This window comes from Pygocentrus nattereri, chromosome 1 (assembly GCF_015220715.1).
Source record: "Pygocentrus nattereri isolate fPygNat1 chromosome 1, fPygNat1.pri, whole genome shotgun sequence".
In the NCBI taxonomy this organism is placed as follows: domain Eukaryota; kingdom Metazoa; phylum Chordata; class Actinopteri; order Characiformes; family Serrasalmidae; genus Pygocentrus; species Pygocentrus nattereri.
The window spans coordinates 56,426,293-56,443,703 of NC_051211.1; the positions used below are offsets into that span (position 1 = coordinate 56,426,293).

Below are 17,411 nucleotides of genomic sequence, written 5' to 3' on the forward strand. Positions count from 1 at the left end.
TTTTTGCCTTGGTAATTTCAGAGCGTCAGCTTTTTACATTCACTGGTCAGGCGTAACATCCTGACCACCTCCTTGTTTCTACGCTCACTGTCCACTTTATCAGCTCCACTGACCGTATAGCTGGACTCTGTAGTTCTACAGTTACAGACTGTAGTCCATCTGTTTCTCTGATACTCTGTTACCCTGTTCTTCAGTGGTCAGGACCCCCATGGACCCTCACAGAGCACGTACTATTGGGGTGGTGGGTCATTGTGTTGTGTTTGTGTTGGTCATCCTCTAGTCCTTCATCAGTGGTCACAGGATGCTGCCCACAGGACGCTGCCCACAGGACGCTGCCCACAGGACGCTGTCGGCTGGATATTTCTGGTTCTCAGTCCAGCAGCAACAATGAGGTGTTTAAAAACTCCAGCAGCACTGCTGTGCCTGATCCACTCAGATCAGCACAACACACACTAACACATCACCACCACCACCACGTCAGTGTTACTGCAGTGCTGAGAATGACCCACCACCCAAACAGTACCTGCTCTGTGGGGGTCCATGGGTTGAGATTGAGGGGTGGGGTGAAGTGTTGGGGCTACATGATCCTCCAAACGGAGGTTTTTCAGAGACTCCAAACAGAGAGATATGAGAAAAAGAGAGAAACCGGCGAGACGGAGAACAAGAGACCAGAGAAACCCACAAATGTGGGAATTTCCTCTGTTAAAATCACAGTAATCCCTGTCTGATCTCAGTTTAATGGGGTTTCAGTGGATTTTGGTCGTTTTTCTTCATAACGAGCAGAAAAATCTCTAATAGCATGCTAACGTCTCGGTAGCTAGCTAGCTAACTTTCCCGTTCCACCTTAAATAGTCCAGCAGTTCTGACGCCTGAAGCTCCAGAATGTACCCGCGGCTCCATTTAAGGTGGAACGAGAAAATTCTCAAGAATCTGGAGAATCTCTGACTTCAGCTTCACATCACTGAAGAATTAGGGGGGGTGATAATAAATAACTGCCCCCCTCTTTGAAGGCGTCTGATCCCTAAATGTAACTAAAGCCCAGCAGTGAGGAGCTGAACTTTCCCCTCCTCTGCTGTCCCTGCAGACGGGCAGGGTCGACTACAGAGCGGCGCTAGTAGCTGTTAATGAAGTGATGCTCTTTTATTAGAGGGGCTCATTTCAGAGGAAGATCTCAACCACTGCCCTGTAGCTCAGGAACAAGGGGCAGCGCTCCAAAACAAGGGGTGGGGGTAAAAAGGAGAAGTGGGACTGGGCCTAAAGCACTTTAGCTCCACCCCTTCACACACTGTAGTTGTGCTATATATATATATATATATATATATATATATATATATACACACACACACACACACACACACACACACACACACACACACACGTTATTTCCAGATCTCCCAAACTTACCATGGCTCTAGTCACACGGTGCCCAACCCGTTGGGTCGAGACGTTCCAAGCTTAAATGTCACACAAATGAAAATAAGAATCTAATAAAGTTCTTTACAGTATAAAACGTTTGTTCCCTCAAGGGTTCTTCAGATTGATGGAAAATGTGAATGAGAGTGCTAAAGATGGTTCTATATAGAACCTTTTTGAGAAGGGTGGGTTGCTCTGTTACAAACTTGACATTACAAAAAAAATGGAAAAACTCTTTTGGGTACTACATAGAACCATCTACAGCACATTCTCCATCAATCTGAAGAACCACTTCACCGTGTAAAGGGTTCTTTCAGTGTTCATAATTCTATACAGAACCATTTTCTTTGCAAAACAACCATCTTTAAGAGTGTAGTCCATTTCTGAACAAGGAGACGAAGTCCAGAGTGAGTCCTATCTAGAACCTTTTTTTGGCTACATTCCATTTTCCAACAGTCCTCATGCAAAGTCATTCAGAAACAACAGTCTTCCAGTAGTTACGACTTTCTTTAATGTGCTGAACAGCATTCGTCTCTTTTCCTTTACACACTGCCATCAATCCATACACAGTAAATGACCACGTTCTAGAGCGATCAGGACAATGAAGAACACGTCCACCAGCACAATGAACAACCACATTAAAGACACGTCAGTTCTAATATCTGCTGCAGTACATTAGGCCGTTTGTCCCTGTTCCAGTACAGGCTGAGGGGTCAGTGGGCAGTAGTTTTGCACGACGACGTATTTAGTCACTAAATATCTTCATAAATATACAGGAGCAGAGCAGAGGCTGGAACATGCGTCGGAACCTTTCAACGACAGAACCTCGCCTCAGTGCGGACAATCACGAATATAATAACACAAGATTCTTAGAAGGAGGCAAAAAAATATGCACATCTCATGTTTTCAGGTACAAGACAGACAAAAAACATAAAAAACTAAATAAAAATAAACATCGCATGGCTAAAACGTGTTTATTGGGACACGCCCGACATCGAAATCAGAATCAAAGACTGCGTTTATGGCTGAATAAATCAAGCTTTTTCACTAACAGCAAAACACCTGCATGCAGATACGCGCGCGTCAGTGATGGCAATACAGAGTAATGCGTTACCAGGTTATCTAAGGTATTCAGGGAAAACGTTACAGTGTTGTTCACTTGCTGTACAATAAATATGATGAGCGGAACTCGTCACGAGCCGCTCAGCGGAAACGCTGCTTTACTATAGTGCTTATTTATGCTACATCTTTAATCTGATTGCAGGGCAGGGATCCAGTGTTTTTCTGACCTTTTACCAAACAAGTTTAAAAAAAAAAAAAAGATCTTGAATTTAACGTGCACATAAGGCGGAGGTGAGGTAAGAGCCTAAAGGGGAATTCCACCCATCTTTAAAGCTTACTGCATAACTCGGGTTCAGACGTCTTTACAGTGGTGGTGATAGGAACCAGGCGTCGCCATGACTACAACACAGATACAGACATCGGTGACACTATTTCATGAATCACGTATTGAGGGTTAATAAAAGGTCTTATTGTTCAAATTAGAACATTATTTATTCACTATAGGCTTTATTCATTATTGCCTGAATGTCTGTTATGTGAAAATACACATTTTAAATATTCAAATACACCGGTCAGGCGTATCATTCTGACCACCTCTGTGTTTCTACACTCACTGTCCACTTTATCAGCTCCACTGACCGTATAGCTGCACTCTGTAGTTCTACAGTTACAGACTGTAGTCCGTGGTGGTGGCTATACGGTCAGTGGAGCTGATCAGTGTAAATGTCGATGCAGGATGTAAAATCGACACATTTATTTAGGTCCAGTCTCAGTTCCACCTCATCAATATAGCGGCTGGTTGTCTCAAAAGCCACTGTCAGCCATTTGTTGTTAAATCTGTAAGTAGTGTCATTACAGAGTAAGGAGATTATAAACAAGCTAAATATGGTGTGTACGCCCTGTAAAGCATGAAACGATCACTTAAAAGTCAGAGGCCACTCAAAAAGAAGGCCCAGCTTGATGTTTCAGCCTCAAATGATCTCTGAATCCACTTTATACCGATGAAGATGTGACGACAGTAGTAGTTAATCCACTCACATCCTCAGAGACGCTCCTTCACCAGGTTTAGACGGAGTTCTTTCATCCCCGTCAGATTCATCCACTTAGTGAAGGAGGCCGCAGCACAACTCACGCTACACAATGTGCTTCTGCACTGTGTGCAATTACACGTTTCCACCAGAGAGGGCTCCAAATCTTACATAGCGCAGCTTCAATATTGTAAAGAGCTGCATACTTATGGCACAACAAACGCTTCGAGACCTCGTTACGCAAAATGCAGAGTATGTATATATCACCTGAATTTACATCTTTTTAGTGTCTAATTGGTAACATTTTGTCCTATAGGTTCTACAGTGTGAACAGACTTCTGGAGATCGCTGCATTAGAGCTTTTAAGAGTGTTTAAGTCCCTAATACTCCAATGTGTTCCATGTTCTAGAGTCAGTGTAATCACTAATTAGAGGTAAACAAGTTGACAAGTCCATTTGCATCACAAATTCCATAGTAAAGAAAAATTCATGGTTTTGTCTTAGCCAAAAATAAACAAGGTGGGAATAAATTAATATATATATATATATTAAGGTTAATGTGCAAAATCTGAAAAAATGGTTCTCTTTGGTGTCTTGAGCCAAAACCCTTTCACAAAACAGCGTCTCAGTCATCAGGCAGTGGATTCAGAACCAGCTCATGTAGGAACTTTCTGTGAGGAGCTTTTAGAGGGACGTCTGGTTCCCATCACCACCACTGTGAACGGTTCTGACTCTAGAATGAAGCAGTTCACTCCAACCCACTCCGAATGACTGTTTACATCTTAAACGTTCTATTAAGCAGAAATTTGGAAAAACTGGTGGAGTTCCCCTTGAAGCAAGTCCCGCTTTGCGGTTCCTGACCCTGTTTATTCAGTCATATCTTGTTGAGTCTACAGTACAGTGTTTGGACGATGAAAGAAGGTGTCACACATGAGCCTCCTCTTACCTGAGCATGTAGGACCAGTGTAAGCTGGGGGGGGGGGGGGGTTGGGGGGTGGGGTAGCTATACTGCTTGTTTTATTTATTTTTACTAAGGATGACAGGTGTACCTGTCTGGACTCCTCCAGGTGCAAAACTGCAGTGCAAACGTCTCTGAAGTCGAGGTGACGGCACCTTATGGCAACAGAGAGTGTAGCTGAGGCAAGCGCTGACGTTTCGAATCGTCCCTCTCCGTCCCGCCTCCGCTGGCCGTTTAGGCTTTGCCGGCCTTCGTATAGGTGGGGATGGTTCCACGCTGTGTCAGTCCTTCAAAGCGCTTGTAGGTGTAGTTGAGGAAAACCCAGTCTTTAGACTTGAAGTCCGGCTCTGTTACGTTTGTCACTGAAATGGGACAGAGGCATTTCTCAAACACGGCACTGCTTTCAACAGAAGTGCTGTTTAACCCTTGTGTGGTGTTCACGTCAGTGGGGTCCTGTGGCCTGCTGTTAGTGTGTGTGTGTGTGTGTGTGAGGGTGGAGAACATGGACAGGCTGCTGACTGGCTACAGCTGCTGAAGGAGAACCCCACACTGGACACTTGTGATAATTTATACACCTGGTATTTTTACATAAACTGTTCTGGCTGCATTGATTATATAAACAATAATGTGGGTCCAGCGGACCACTGAGTAACACACACACCAGCACCACACAAGGGTTAAAGTATACAGTGTCTCAGAAAAGTGAGTGCACCCCTCAAATTTCCTCAAATATGTTATTCTATCTTTTGATGGGACGTCACTGTAGAAGTGAAACTCTGATATAAGTTAAAGTGGTCAGTGTGCAGCTTGTATAGCAGAGCAGATTTACTGTCCACTGAAAAGAACAACACACAGACATTAATGTCTAAACAGCTGGCAGCACAAGTGAGTCAATGAACTCAATGAACTGCAGCTCCCCGGTGCTGGCAGCACTCATGCAGCTCCAGATCATGATGCTACCACCACCATGCTCGACTGTAGGCAAGAGACAGTTGTCTTGGTGCTCCTCACCAGGGCGCCACCACACATGCTGGACACCATCTGAGCCAAAAACGTTGGTCTCGTCAGACCACAGGACGTGGTTCCAGTAATCCATGGTCTTGGACTGCTTGTCTTTAGCAAACCGTTTCCCGGCTTTCTTGTGCGTCAGCATCAGAAAAAGCTTCCTTCTGGGACGACAGCCATGCAGACCGAGTTGATGCACTGTGCGGTGTATGGTCTGAGCACTGACATGCTGACCTCCCACTTCTTCAACCTCTGCAGCAATGCTGGCAGCACTCAGGCGTCTGTTTTTTGAAGCCAACCTCTGGATGTGATGCTGAACACGTGGACTCAACTTCTTTGGTGGACCCTGGCGAGACCTGTTTGGAGTGAAACCTGTCCTGGAAAACCGCTGCATGGCCTTGGCCACCGTGCTGTAGCTCAGTTTCAGGGTGTTAGTCTTCTTATAGCCCAGGCGTCTTTGTGGACAGCAGCAGTTCTATTCCTCACATCCTCAGAGATTCTTTACCATGAGGTGCCGTGTTGAATATCCAGTGGTCAGTGTGAGTGAATTGAACCCAAAACACCAAATTTAACAGCCCTGCTCCCCAATCACACCTGGAACCCTGTAACTCTAACGAGTCACACGACACCAGGGAGGGACGACGACACGACTGGGCACAATCTGGACACGTCCACTGTGAGGTGGACTCACTTGTGCTGCCAGCTGTTTAGACATTAATGTCTGTGTGTTGTTCTTTTCAGAGGACAGTAAATCTGCTCTGCTATACAAGCTGCACACTGACCACTTTAACTTATATCAGAGTTTCAGTTCTACAGTGACGTCCAGTCAAAAGATAGAATATCTGCAGAAATGTGAGGGGGGCACTCACTTTAGTGAGATACTGTACATATGTTAGAATTTTTAAATTCACATCTTTAATATATTCATTAGGTTAACATTCCTTAAGTCCAGTTTTAGTTACTCCTCATCAATACGGAGATCAGTAGTCTAGAAAGCCGTTGTCGGGGAGCTGCGTGCATTCTGGTGCTTAAAGCTGCACTACGCAAGATATTTTTCCTAAAAATTGAAGGAAGTGTCATTACTGAGTAAAAAACTTGGTGGACCCAAATGCAGAGCTCTTGGGTGTTTATTCAACAATTTGTTTGGTACTGTAGCATTTGGAATATTAACTGGTATGAGATGGTAAAGCGGAGTAGATGTGCTCGATGTCAATTTGTGCAGCAATGGTCAGCAATGATTATCGCTAGGGCTTTTGGGAGTTGGAGTTCTAGGAGCTGCACCTAGTAGCACTCCTGGCACGATACCCGGGCCCCCTAGTGGCAGCTGGTGTCACAGCCTGACCCCTTACACCTTCACAAAGTTTAGAACCCAGTTCTATTTGAACTCTTTCAATCATCAGATTCATCCGCTCAGGGAAGGGCACCGAAGCACAACCCGCACTACAAAATGTGCTTTCACACTATGTGCAATTACACTTTTCCACCAGAGAGGTCTCCAAATCCCCAAATCTTACATAGTGCAGCTTTAACATGGCAAAGAACCGCTTCATTTGGCAGGAAAGGGCTGTCTGACTGAGAAGATCACTTAAACAAAAGTTGTAGAGGCGGTGCTCACCTGGCTGTAAAATGTCAGACTCGGGGAAATCGTCAAAATTGGAAGTGTCATCAATGCTTTTGATCTCGATGGAGATAGCAGCAGGTCTCTCTCTGTGTGGAGAGACAGCACTCACCATTGGATACACCACAGAGCTGGGAGTCTAATGAAAACTTTACAGCTCACAGTTCGCTTGATCAACCGAACTTCTTTGAAGGAACGTTTTAGTGAAAAATTTACCAATTAATCGCTCACCCCAGATGTAGTCACTTAGCCAAGACATGTTTGGAGTCCAAATTCTGCATCCATCCATCTGTCTGTCTGTCTGTCTGTCTATGTGTATCTATTTGTCTGTCTATCTGTCTGTCTCTCTGTCTGTCTATCCCCATCCATCCAGCCATCCACCGACAAGTCTGCCTCACCTGAATAAAGTATGCAGTTTAAGTGGGTGGAGAAAGTTTTGCTGATGGATTTTTACAGTAAGTATTTGAGCTGTTTAGGTGACTGAGTTCTAGTGTTTGTTAGAAACTTTAGATTCGTAGCTCCAGCTCTAAACTGAAGAAGAAAATCTGGACTCTAAAAACGTCTTGACCAAACAACTTCACCTGGGCTAAGAGGAAAACATGGCCTGCTGTGAGTGTGTGTGTGTGTGTGTGTGTGTGTGTGTGTGTGTGTGTGTGTGTGTGTGTGTGTGTGAGAGACAGTGAGGGTGTACAACATGGACAGGCTGCTGACTGGCTACAGCTGCTACAGTAGAACCTTACGCTGGACACTCGTGATATTTTAAACACCTGGTATTTTTACATAAATTGTTATGGCTGTACTGATTTAAAGTGCACACAGGGCAGGACGTACCTGATGTGCTCCCAGTCGACTGACTCAAAGAAAGGGTGACTCTTTATCTCCTCCACACTCACAGCCCCGATCCGGTTTTCCGCATCTGTGCAGTATCTATAATACACACAATGTAACACGTCAGAAACCTTTACCAACTATTATAAACACTAGAGGGCGCTCAGTTAATAGGGGTGAGATGGAGCTAAAAGACTAAAATATAAAATATGCAGCACTATAATAAATACAAATAGAATAAATACAGGAATCTACTCAGACTTTGGACTTTCTCGGGAGCACAAACCCTGAAGACATAACCGAATGGAAGTTCTCCTCGCTGGAAATTCCCCACTATTACTCTACAGCAGTTCCTCTCCACTCAGGCTGAAAACGTTTTATTTGGTTCTAGTGAACTTCTGTGATTTCGCCGTTTTAGTTTTACTAAAATTTGTTTTATTTTATTATCAACTTTTTAGTGACTATGTTATTATTGCTTTACATTTTCCATTCTTGGTTTTATGTCACTAGTAATGTTTATATTATTTTATCATTATTTGATTTATTATTTATTAGTTTGTGTTATATTATTCTTATTTGATAAATGTTTTATGTTCAAATTTTCCTATTTTTTTTTTCTTGCATTTTTAGCATTAGATATGTTTTTACAATCAAAGTTTGCTACTATTCCTAATGCCTAGTGTACAGGCCGGTCACGGTCAGTGTAGTCTGTACCGGTTGGTAGGTAAGTAGGTAGGTTGGTACACAGACCCCCCAGTGGTAGGCAGAATGACACTGGGGGTACATCAAAATATTCTGGTACTTAATTTCTTAATCAACGAGCTACACAGTTACAGGTACTTTCCCGATATACGCGACACAAACAGCGTCCATCAGGTGACAAACTCAAGCTCTCAGGGTTTGGTTTGGTACTCCAGCGTGACCCATGCTTATAATACAGCAGTACAGAAATATCCCTAATGTTATTTATTAATTATTATTCATTTTAAGGTGAACCTTCACCTCTGTTGTACACGGTCAGGGAAAAGTTACTGTATGAATACACTTTTGGATCCACAGAGGTACAGTAACCATCTTAAGGCTCAATGGTAGATCTAAAGGTACATTACTGCATATTTTTACCTTTTTATATATTTAACTTTCAAAATAGTAAAATACAGCAAAAAGCCTGGAGTCACGCTGGAGAATATGGGGGAAAAAAACTGCAACTGAATGTGATACAATTCCCTAAATTAAGTGTGTTTGGATCATTTATACACACACACACACACACACACACACACACACACACACACGCACACACACACGCACACACACACACACTTATGTGTCTCAGAACACGACGTCTTCCTCTCGGCCTTCTTTAATAAGGACATAAGGACACAAACAATCACTGCTCACTGCTGCTCATCTCACTCTGACTGGACACACATGATGCTGGTTGTCATGGTAACATCTGGTTCTCCGCACATGCACATAATTTTGGCTCTTATTACTTGTAGTGAGCTCATAAACCGAGATTTTTCATCAGATTGTTTAACAGAGTGAGAATAAACAGCTCTGTCTTAATCCATAATCGGAATGTCTTCAGTCAGATTGGCAAAAATCTTGGCATGTAAACATAAACTTGGCCTGTGTGAGCTTCAGATAAAAATATCAGCCAAAATCAGGCGAAGAAATTGGATATAAAAATTCATAATCTATCTGTTTCTACAGCTGTTTGCTCCTGAAAGCATGCAGGACCTTAACGTGCAGAACTGAGCACAGATTAAAACTGAGGACTGAAGACGAACACTGGCTTGAACTGAGGAACACCGAGTCGGGCGACCTCACACGAGTCTCTGAATGCTGAAAGGACTGCGTTTGGGACAACACTTCCGAATGCTGGAATGTTACTGATCACTTGACAAACTCAAAATAAATGTTAGGAGCGATTCCAAACAATTTATTATTATTATTATTATTATTATTATTACCACCATTTTTCGGTATTTGTTTTTGTCTGAGAATCAGGGCAGACAGGAGTCATTCCAAAGGAATTGGCAGCTGGAGCAGAAAACACAGAATTCTCCCAGAATTCACTGCAAACAGCTCTCATTGTTTTAGCAGCTCATATCTCAGCGCCTCTAATCTGGGAGGGAAAACACACGACGGACCTACTGCCTCTTTTTTCTTTCGTTTTATTTGTTCCATAACATTTGTGGTTTTATCAGAATTTATTTGATTTTGTGGAATATTCTGTGTTATAGAATGTCTGAACTAAAATAGGAATAATAATAATAATAATACATAAACTTAATTTGGCTTGACTGTTTCTGTAGGCCAGAATCTGCTGATCTGAGGTCACATATTAGAAAGTAAAGCACCCGTGTGCCTCACTGCATGTCTGTCCTTCTCAGCACCACAGTAACACTGACGTGGTGGTGACGTGACAATAGTCCACCAACCAAAATATCCAGCCAACAGGCTGTGCAGCAGCAGATGAGCTGTCGTCTCTGACTTTACATCTACAAGGTGGACCGACAAGGTAGGAGTGTCTAATAGAGTGGACAGTGAGTGGACACAGTGTTTAAACACTCCAGCAGCCCTGCTGTGTCTGATCCACTCACACCAGCACAATACACACTAACACACCACCACCACGTCAGTGTTACTGCAGTGCTGAGAATGACCCACCACCCAAACAGTACCTGCTCTGTGAGGGTCCATGGGGGTCCTGACCACTGAAGAACAGGGTAACAGAGTATCAGAGAAACAGATGGACTCCAGTCTGTAACTGTAGAACTACAGAGTGCAGCTAGACGGTCAGTGCCTGTCATGCCTTTTTCATCATTTTTTAAACTTAGTTTAATTTGTTTAGACTGTGTTTTAATGAGGTGAGAGACGAAAATATACACATAAAAATATACACAGCGACGTTAGGCTGGCACCGGGACTCAGAACCCGCGTGTTTGGACAACACAGCACCAGAGCAGCCAACAGCTTTCAGAACACGGCAATGAAAATATATCATTCACTTAAAAACTGTAGAGTTTCAAAATATAAACATACAAACTCCAGTACTAAACAAGCATGCGTGGGTCTTTACCGTCATCACATTATCATAAAGGTTTCATAATTATTATTACACAGCATACGACCGTCACTGTCGATGTTTTGTCTGCTCGGTTTGAGCTGCTTCCGTGTTGACTCCGAGTTTTCCACCCGGACGTCTTACAAACCCTTATATTTACAAACATTCCGATTTGGTTCATCAAAGCTCTGGGAATTCTGCTCAGGAATGTACCATCAGAGCCAAGTGCTGTATAAAGTGAATCATGGGAAGCCTTATTATGCCAAGTGCAATTTAGTTTTATGTTAATTGCAAGTTTCCACATAAACCAGGCTTAAAACCGACTGCCCAGTCCAACCGTTCCTTAAACATCGCACGCACGAATGATCATAGTTCACTAAAACTGCGATTACATCTAAACGGAGTGAAAAATCTTGCTAGTTAACAATAAAAGTAAAAATAAAATAAAAATAACACAAATCTGTAACATCCATGGCAGAATGAAGAAAAAGAAAATAAAAAGAAATAAAATTATTATGGAAAAAAAAAAAGTCAGAGACTTTAGAAGTGTTTTTCTGTGTTCGGCCGTCTGTAAGGAAACACCTGCTGTCACAGCATTGGTGATAAACTAAGACTAAAACTGAAACTAAACTAAAACTCACACCCTTAAAGTTTGGAACACTGTTGGCACCACGGCACTTCGATCCTGCAACAGTTCTTTATTAACCTATTTTCATTTTTAATTGAATGTTTATTTAAAACTTTTACGCAGTGCCTGAAGACCAACAAACTGAAACGAAATAAATAAAAACAAAAGCTCATTTTGAGATGCACATGCGAGCTGTTGGCGCCAGTGAGGTTTCTAACCTGAGGATCAGGTCTTTAGCTTTCTCCGAGATGGGGACCTCGGGGGGGAAGATCAGAGTTTCTCGCCAGTTCATGACTTTCCTGTACGTTTCCTGCGGCGTCTCGGAGCAGAAGGGTGGGTAGCCTGGGACAGGAAGGCAGAACAAAACCTCTTTTAACTCCAAGTGAATGTGGTGAAAGGGCACATTTTACCCAGCCTCTACAGCCAGGATGAAAACATGCAAACTCAACTTCATCCGACTCCACTGAGAGCTCCACGACCGGGTTCTCCCAGAGTTACTCAGAAACCTGCAATCCCACTTTTTAGACCTCATAATAATCAAACACTCAATAAACATTCATATCTCATTACGCTGACGCCTGAACTTGATCTAACTCATATGTAATGAAGTCTAATCTAAGCTCTGGGATGCAATCAGAAGAGCAGGCTGCCTCCACAAGATCCATACTATTAATAACAGTCGCTGAGCTAAGGCAATGAACTGCACTGCAGAGTGATGGTGCAGCTCTACTTACTCAGTTACTTGCTGATTTTGAAGTAACTGCAATAAATTCTTGTGACCTTCCACAAACCTCTATTCCAAAAAAGTTGGGGCAGTATGTGAAATGCAAATTAAAAACAAACAGCAGTGATTTGTACACAAAAATCAGGACATATTTATGGTTTTATCTCATCAACTTCATTGTTTTTTGTAAATCTATGGTCATTCTGAAATCGATGCCTGCAGTATGTTCCAAAAAGGTTGGGACACGGCCAATTTACGACTAGTGGAATCTCCAAAAAGACATCTTAAACAGGTGGTACAATCATCTTGGGTTAAAAAAGAGCACCCAAGAAAGTCAGTCTTCAGTGGCGAGGATGGGTTGAGGTTCACCACTGTCCACCAAATCCACCTGCCTAAGAACGCTGGGCCTCATTCACCAATGATCCTCCAAAGTTTGTTCTCAAATACGTTCTTGATAAAAAGGCCCTGCGTCAGATTCATGACGTGTCCTGAAAGCGCAGAACTGTTCTCACCTTTGTTCTCTGGAGTGTTGTAGATTCTGTTCTTACCCAAGAACAAACCCCACACAGAGAACACTGGTGAGTCAGAACCTTCGTAAAAACTGCGGAAGTGGGTTAAAGAAGAAATTTCTACTTAAGAACAGTCGGTGAATTAGGCCCATTATTCTTCAACAAGCAGCTGTAATGATTTTGGGTATTTCAAGATTCAGGGAATCTGGAGGAATTTCTGCCCGTAAAGGGAAAAGCTGAAAACCACAACAAAATGCCTGTGACCTTCGACTCCTCTGGAAGTGGTATATATGGTACCGATGTCCCTTATCCACCAAAGTTGGGTAAAAAAGTCCAGATAAGCTAAACGTATATAATATAAATCGCAGGCTTGCTTTACTTTAAGCTTCAGCTCAGCTGCCGCCGCGCTTCTCACATTTTCAGCAGGAAACTTTTCAACAAAAGGTACAACAGTTTCTTGTAAAACGTCTCGAACGTTCGACTTTTTACGAGGCTGAAGTCGCTTCTCATTCGGCAGCTTCTAGCTTGAATTTTTCTGCTGCGAGTTAAACGGCCAGAATGTAACTGCTGCACTATTTAAGGTGGAACTGGACAGTTCTAACAAGAAACTCACTTCAACCACCTGTACAGCGAAGGCCCTGTACAGCGAAGGCCCTGTACAGCGAAGGCCCTGTACAGCGAAGGCCCTGTACAGCTGCACAACCCGTATAACAGAAGAATGGCAAAGAAATTCCACGTTCATAACTCAGTTAGTTTGAGTCCTCGGTCCCCAAAAGGAAAGGCGACGTAACGCAGTTGAAAAACATGCTCTTGTCCCAAGTTCTGTGTTGCTTCCATTGAATTTGGGAAGAACATATTTACAAAAACGTTCTGTTCATAAGGTAAAACATCACATGTGGTGCTTCTGTGCTGTTTTCAATTTAATGCAGGTCAAACTGAATTTATCACATGTAATCTCTCATTTTTTGGGAAATGAGGTTTGCATTAGCTGGTCTACTGCATGGCTCTCGTTCTGCTGATATGAGCGTATGTGTGTTTATACCTATCAGCATTTCATACATAATGACCCCCAGAGACCACCAGTCACACAGCTTATTGTATCCGGTCTGCATGAAGACCTCAGGGGCGATGTAGTCCGGCGTGCCGACAGTGGAGTAGGCCTGTGAGGATGGATTCGACAATGAGTAACGTCACGTTTACAGTCATGCTGAAGACGCTGTTTTACTCCAGCAGGAAGACCGACTAACATGCGCACACCTACCAGCTGTCGTCTGTTCTTCTTCCACGTTTCGGCTTTCCTTTTCGAGTTCATGTTCTGAAAGGCTTATAATAAAAGCAACAGTTTTACAGTGCTGGTCGTTTCCGACTGCAGGGGAATTCAATGTTTTCTTTAAGGTTTCTACATAATTAAACGGTTCAGATGTAAACAGAGCAGTTCAGAGTGGTTCGGTGTTCTAGAGGAACTTAGGACTGTTCACAGTGGTGGTGATAGGAACCAGACGCATTTATTAAAAAAAAACATTCATGGTGAAGGGACACATGTGGGGCAGAACGGTACCCAAACTGCCCCCCCCCACTATTTTCCCATCATCGTCACTCTATATAAGCTCAGAAGACTCGTGTGGGTTCTCTGGTGGTTCTGGATGGTAAATAAAGTGTCTATATCTGTGTTGTCGTCATGGTGACGCCTGGTTCCCATCACCACCACTGTAAAGACGTCTGAACCGCTTCACCCTAAACCCTCTCAGAATCACTGAGTTTTAATTAGAAAAGATAAACATCTGCAGAACTTCCAACCGTCCACTTACCCGTCTCAGGTGGTTGTTCTAGGTAATAAATGCTACAAGTGAGTGAAAATATCCACTTAAGACTTTAATACACAAATGTATGACTTTGTTTAATCCACACTGAGGCCTTGCTTATGATTCGAAGGCGTGCATGATGCTTAAACAAATGCCCATATAAACAGTGTAAACTGAAATGAAAAGTTTGTAGGAGGGGTAAAACTTACAGAAGTCACTTGGGGGGTTGTGAGTGAGGTTTCTGTAAAACTCGGTGCGGTGGGCCTTCTTCAAGCCTGTGCACAGGCCAAAGTCGGACAGCTTGACGTGGCCCTAAAACAGGACGTACTATTATCATTATTATTCATGTGTAACTGTTTCTGAAGCTGCTTCACACGACAGGAACATACGAGTACCAACACGACCCATTTTACAAACGGCGACATTAGTGAACAGTACTGGCCACCTTTCACCGATACTGAGTGGTCAGGAGGTCCCTCAAAGGACCCCCATACAGCAGGTGCTATTTGGGTGGTGGGTCATTCTCAGCACTGCAGTGACACTGACATCGTGGTGGTGGTGTGTTAGTGTGTGTTGCGCTGGTACGAGTGAGTTTTTAAACACCTCAGGGTCGCTGCTGGACTGAGAACCAGAAATGTCCAGCCAACAGCGTCCTGTGGGCAGCGTCCTGTGGGCAGCGTCCTGTGGGCAGCGTCCTGTGGGCAGCGTCCTGTGGGCAGCGTCCTGTGGCGTCCTGTGGGCAGCGTCCTGTGACCACTGATGAAGGACTAGAGGATGACCAACACAAACTGTGCAGCAGCAGATGAGCTGTCGTCTCTGACTTTACATCTACAAGGTGGACCGACAAGGTAGGAGTGTCTAATAGAGTGGACAGTGAGTGGACACAGTGTTTAAAAACTCCAGCAGCACTGCTGCGTCTGATCCACTCGCACCAGCACAACACACGCTAACACACCACTGCCACGTCAGTGTTACTGCAGTGCTGAAACAGTACCTGCTCTGTGAGGGTCCATGGGGGTCAGATGAGCTGACAGAATGGATAAAGAGTGTAAGAGGTGTACGTCCTTGACGAAGTGCCTTCAGATGGTGTTATATACACAGATACATGCACATATTTACAGCTGATGCTTATTGGCTGCCTTCTAGATGTGCATCATAACTGCGGTCACATTATAAGATTTTGGACCAAAACTCCTGATCTGGCCAGAACCTTGTCGTCAGCTCCCTTAGCAGTCAAAGGTACTAAATCACATCACAGCGAACATTCGAAGACAAAAGAGTTCCTTCACAAGTTCTACAGCGTTTCTGGGGCTGAAATCGTGCGGATTAAACGGTCATATCTTGTCCTGGCAGCTGAAATTTGGCAAAATGAACATTAGCGCTCCTTTTTTTAACGTCGGTATCAAACCGAGGCACAAAAACAACAAAGCATATTTTATGGTGAAATCTGTACCCGTGAGTCGAGCAGCAGGTTGTCGGGTTTGATGTCTCGGTGTATGAAGCCCAGCTGGTGAATGGAGTCAATAGCCAGGACTGTCTCTGCTATATAAAACTGAGTGGCCTCCTCTGAAAGGGTGTCCTTCTTCATCAGCAGAGTCATCATGTCTCCTAACCAAACAGAGACGGCAGAAATCAGTCGCCCAATCCGAATCATTAGGAAGGGAAGTCTGTGGATGAGCGTTAAGTGGCCCTAAAAAGCGATTAGCCGGGTATCTCTCCAAAATGTTCATAGTTCACCAACAGAGATGTGAGCAAAGTAATTCAGAGCGGTCAGCAGTGAAACGGTCAATTATACAAAAACGTACCAGCTTGGATTTCCTTACAATGGTGATGAAAGGACGAGTCAAAAGGTCTGATCTCATAATGCCAATATAGCCATTTCATTTTTCCCTGTTTATGTACAAACGGATAGAACAAAACTAATCCCATTTACCTGCTTTTTTCCGAGTATACAACCGCCCACATGTCCGGCTGGACACTGAAGGACGACTGACTGCCGAGCCCCCCTGCTACCCACTTCAGACCAGCTGCCCACGCCTCAGCTACCACCAACCACCTTGGATGAGCTGCCCACCCTACACTGATGTTCTCATAGACTCCTAGATATTCCTAATATCAATATTACTGCTGATAATATTAGTAGTATAATCACTTGTAGGTAGTTTGACCAGAGGAGGATGGGTCCCCCCTGGTGAGCCTGGTTCCTCCCAAGGTTTCTTCCTCAGTTCTGAGGGAGGTTCTCCTCGCCACTGTTGCCCCTGGCTTGCCCACCGGGGGTTTCTGTACATTCTTTCAGTCCTGTGGAAACTTTGTCTTTTCTGAAATCCTGTAAAGCTGCTTTGTGACAACATCCGTTGTAAAAAGCGCTACAAATAAATTTGATTTGATTTGATTTGATTTACTATCCAACGTGGCCTACAGGAGGAATTCTGAAAAATCACTGGTTTAGTTTAGTTAATCACTGATTAGTAATCAGATTCAGCTGTGGAGCCACGACAGGGCAGTGGAAGAGCCGCACGCTGCCGACGCCTGGACTAGGTTCTGTGAGTTTAGCCTGGAAATTAAATGGCCAGGTATCAACTTTCATTGACTTTCTACTTAGAGCTGGCCAACAGTGTCATTCATCAATCTGTACTCACCTCCAGGCAGAAACTCCATGATGAGATAGAGGTTCCTTTTGTCCTGGAAACTGTAGAACATCTTCACCACCCAAGCTCCATCTGCCTCCACAAGAATATCCCTCTCCGCCCTGATATGAGCCACC

General features: G+C 43.7%; 1 protein-coding gene across 1 annotated transcript in view; it reads right to left on the reverse strand.

The window, feature by feature from the left end:
* Positions 1 to 1,901: 1,901 nt before the first annotated feature.
* stk38l (serine/threonine kinase 38 like) overlaps positions 1,902 to 17,411 on the reverse strand; it is a 24,408-nt gene continuing 8,898 nt past the window's right edge. Inside the window, exons 6-14 of the mRNA XM_037541470.1 lie at positions 17,287 to 17,410; positions 16,101 to 16,255; positions 14,857 to 14,959; positions 14,107 to 14,168; positions 13,888 to 14,005; positions 11,831 to 11,954; positions 7,915 to 8,010; positions 7,081 to 7,172; positions 1,902 to 4,822 (exon numbers count right to left, since the gene is read on the reverse strand). Of these exons, the coding sequence (XP_037397367.1) occupies positions 4,695 to 4,822; positions 7,081 to 7,172; positions 7,915 to 8,010; positions 11,831 to 11,954; positions 13,888 to 14,005; positions 14,107 to 14,168; positions 14,857 to 14,959; positions 16,101 to 16,255; positions 17,287 to 17,410 (1,002 nt within the window). The 3' untranslated portion in view covers positions 1,902 to 4,694. The remainder of the gene's footprint in view (positions 4,823 to 7,080; positions 7,173 to 7,914; positions 8,011 to 11,830; positions 11,955 to 13,887; positions 14,006 to 14,106; positions 14,169 to 14,856; positions 14,960 to 16,100; positions 16,256 to 17,286; position 17,411) is intronic.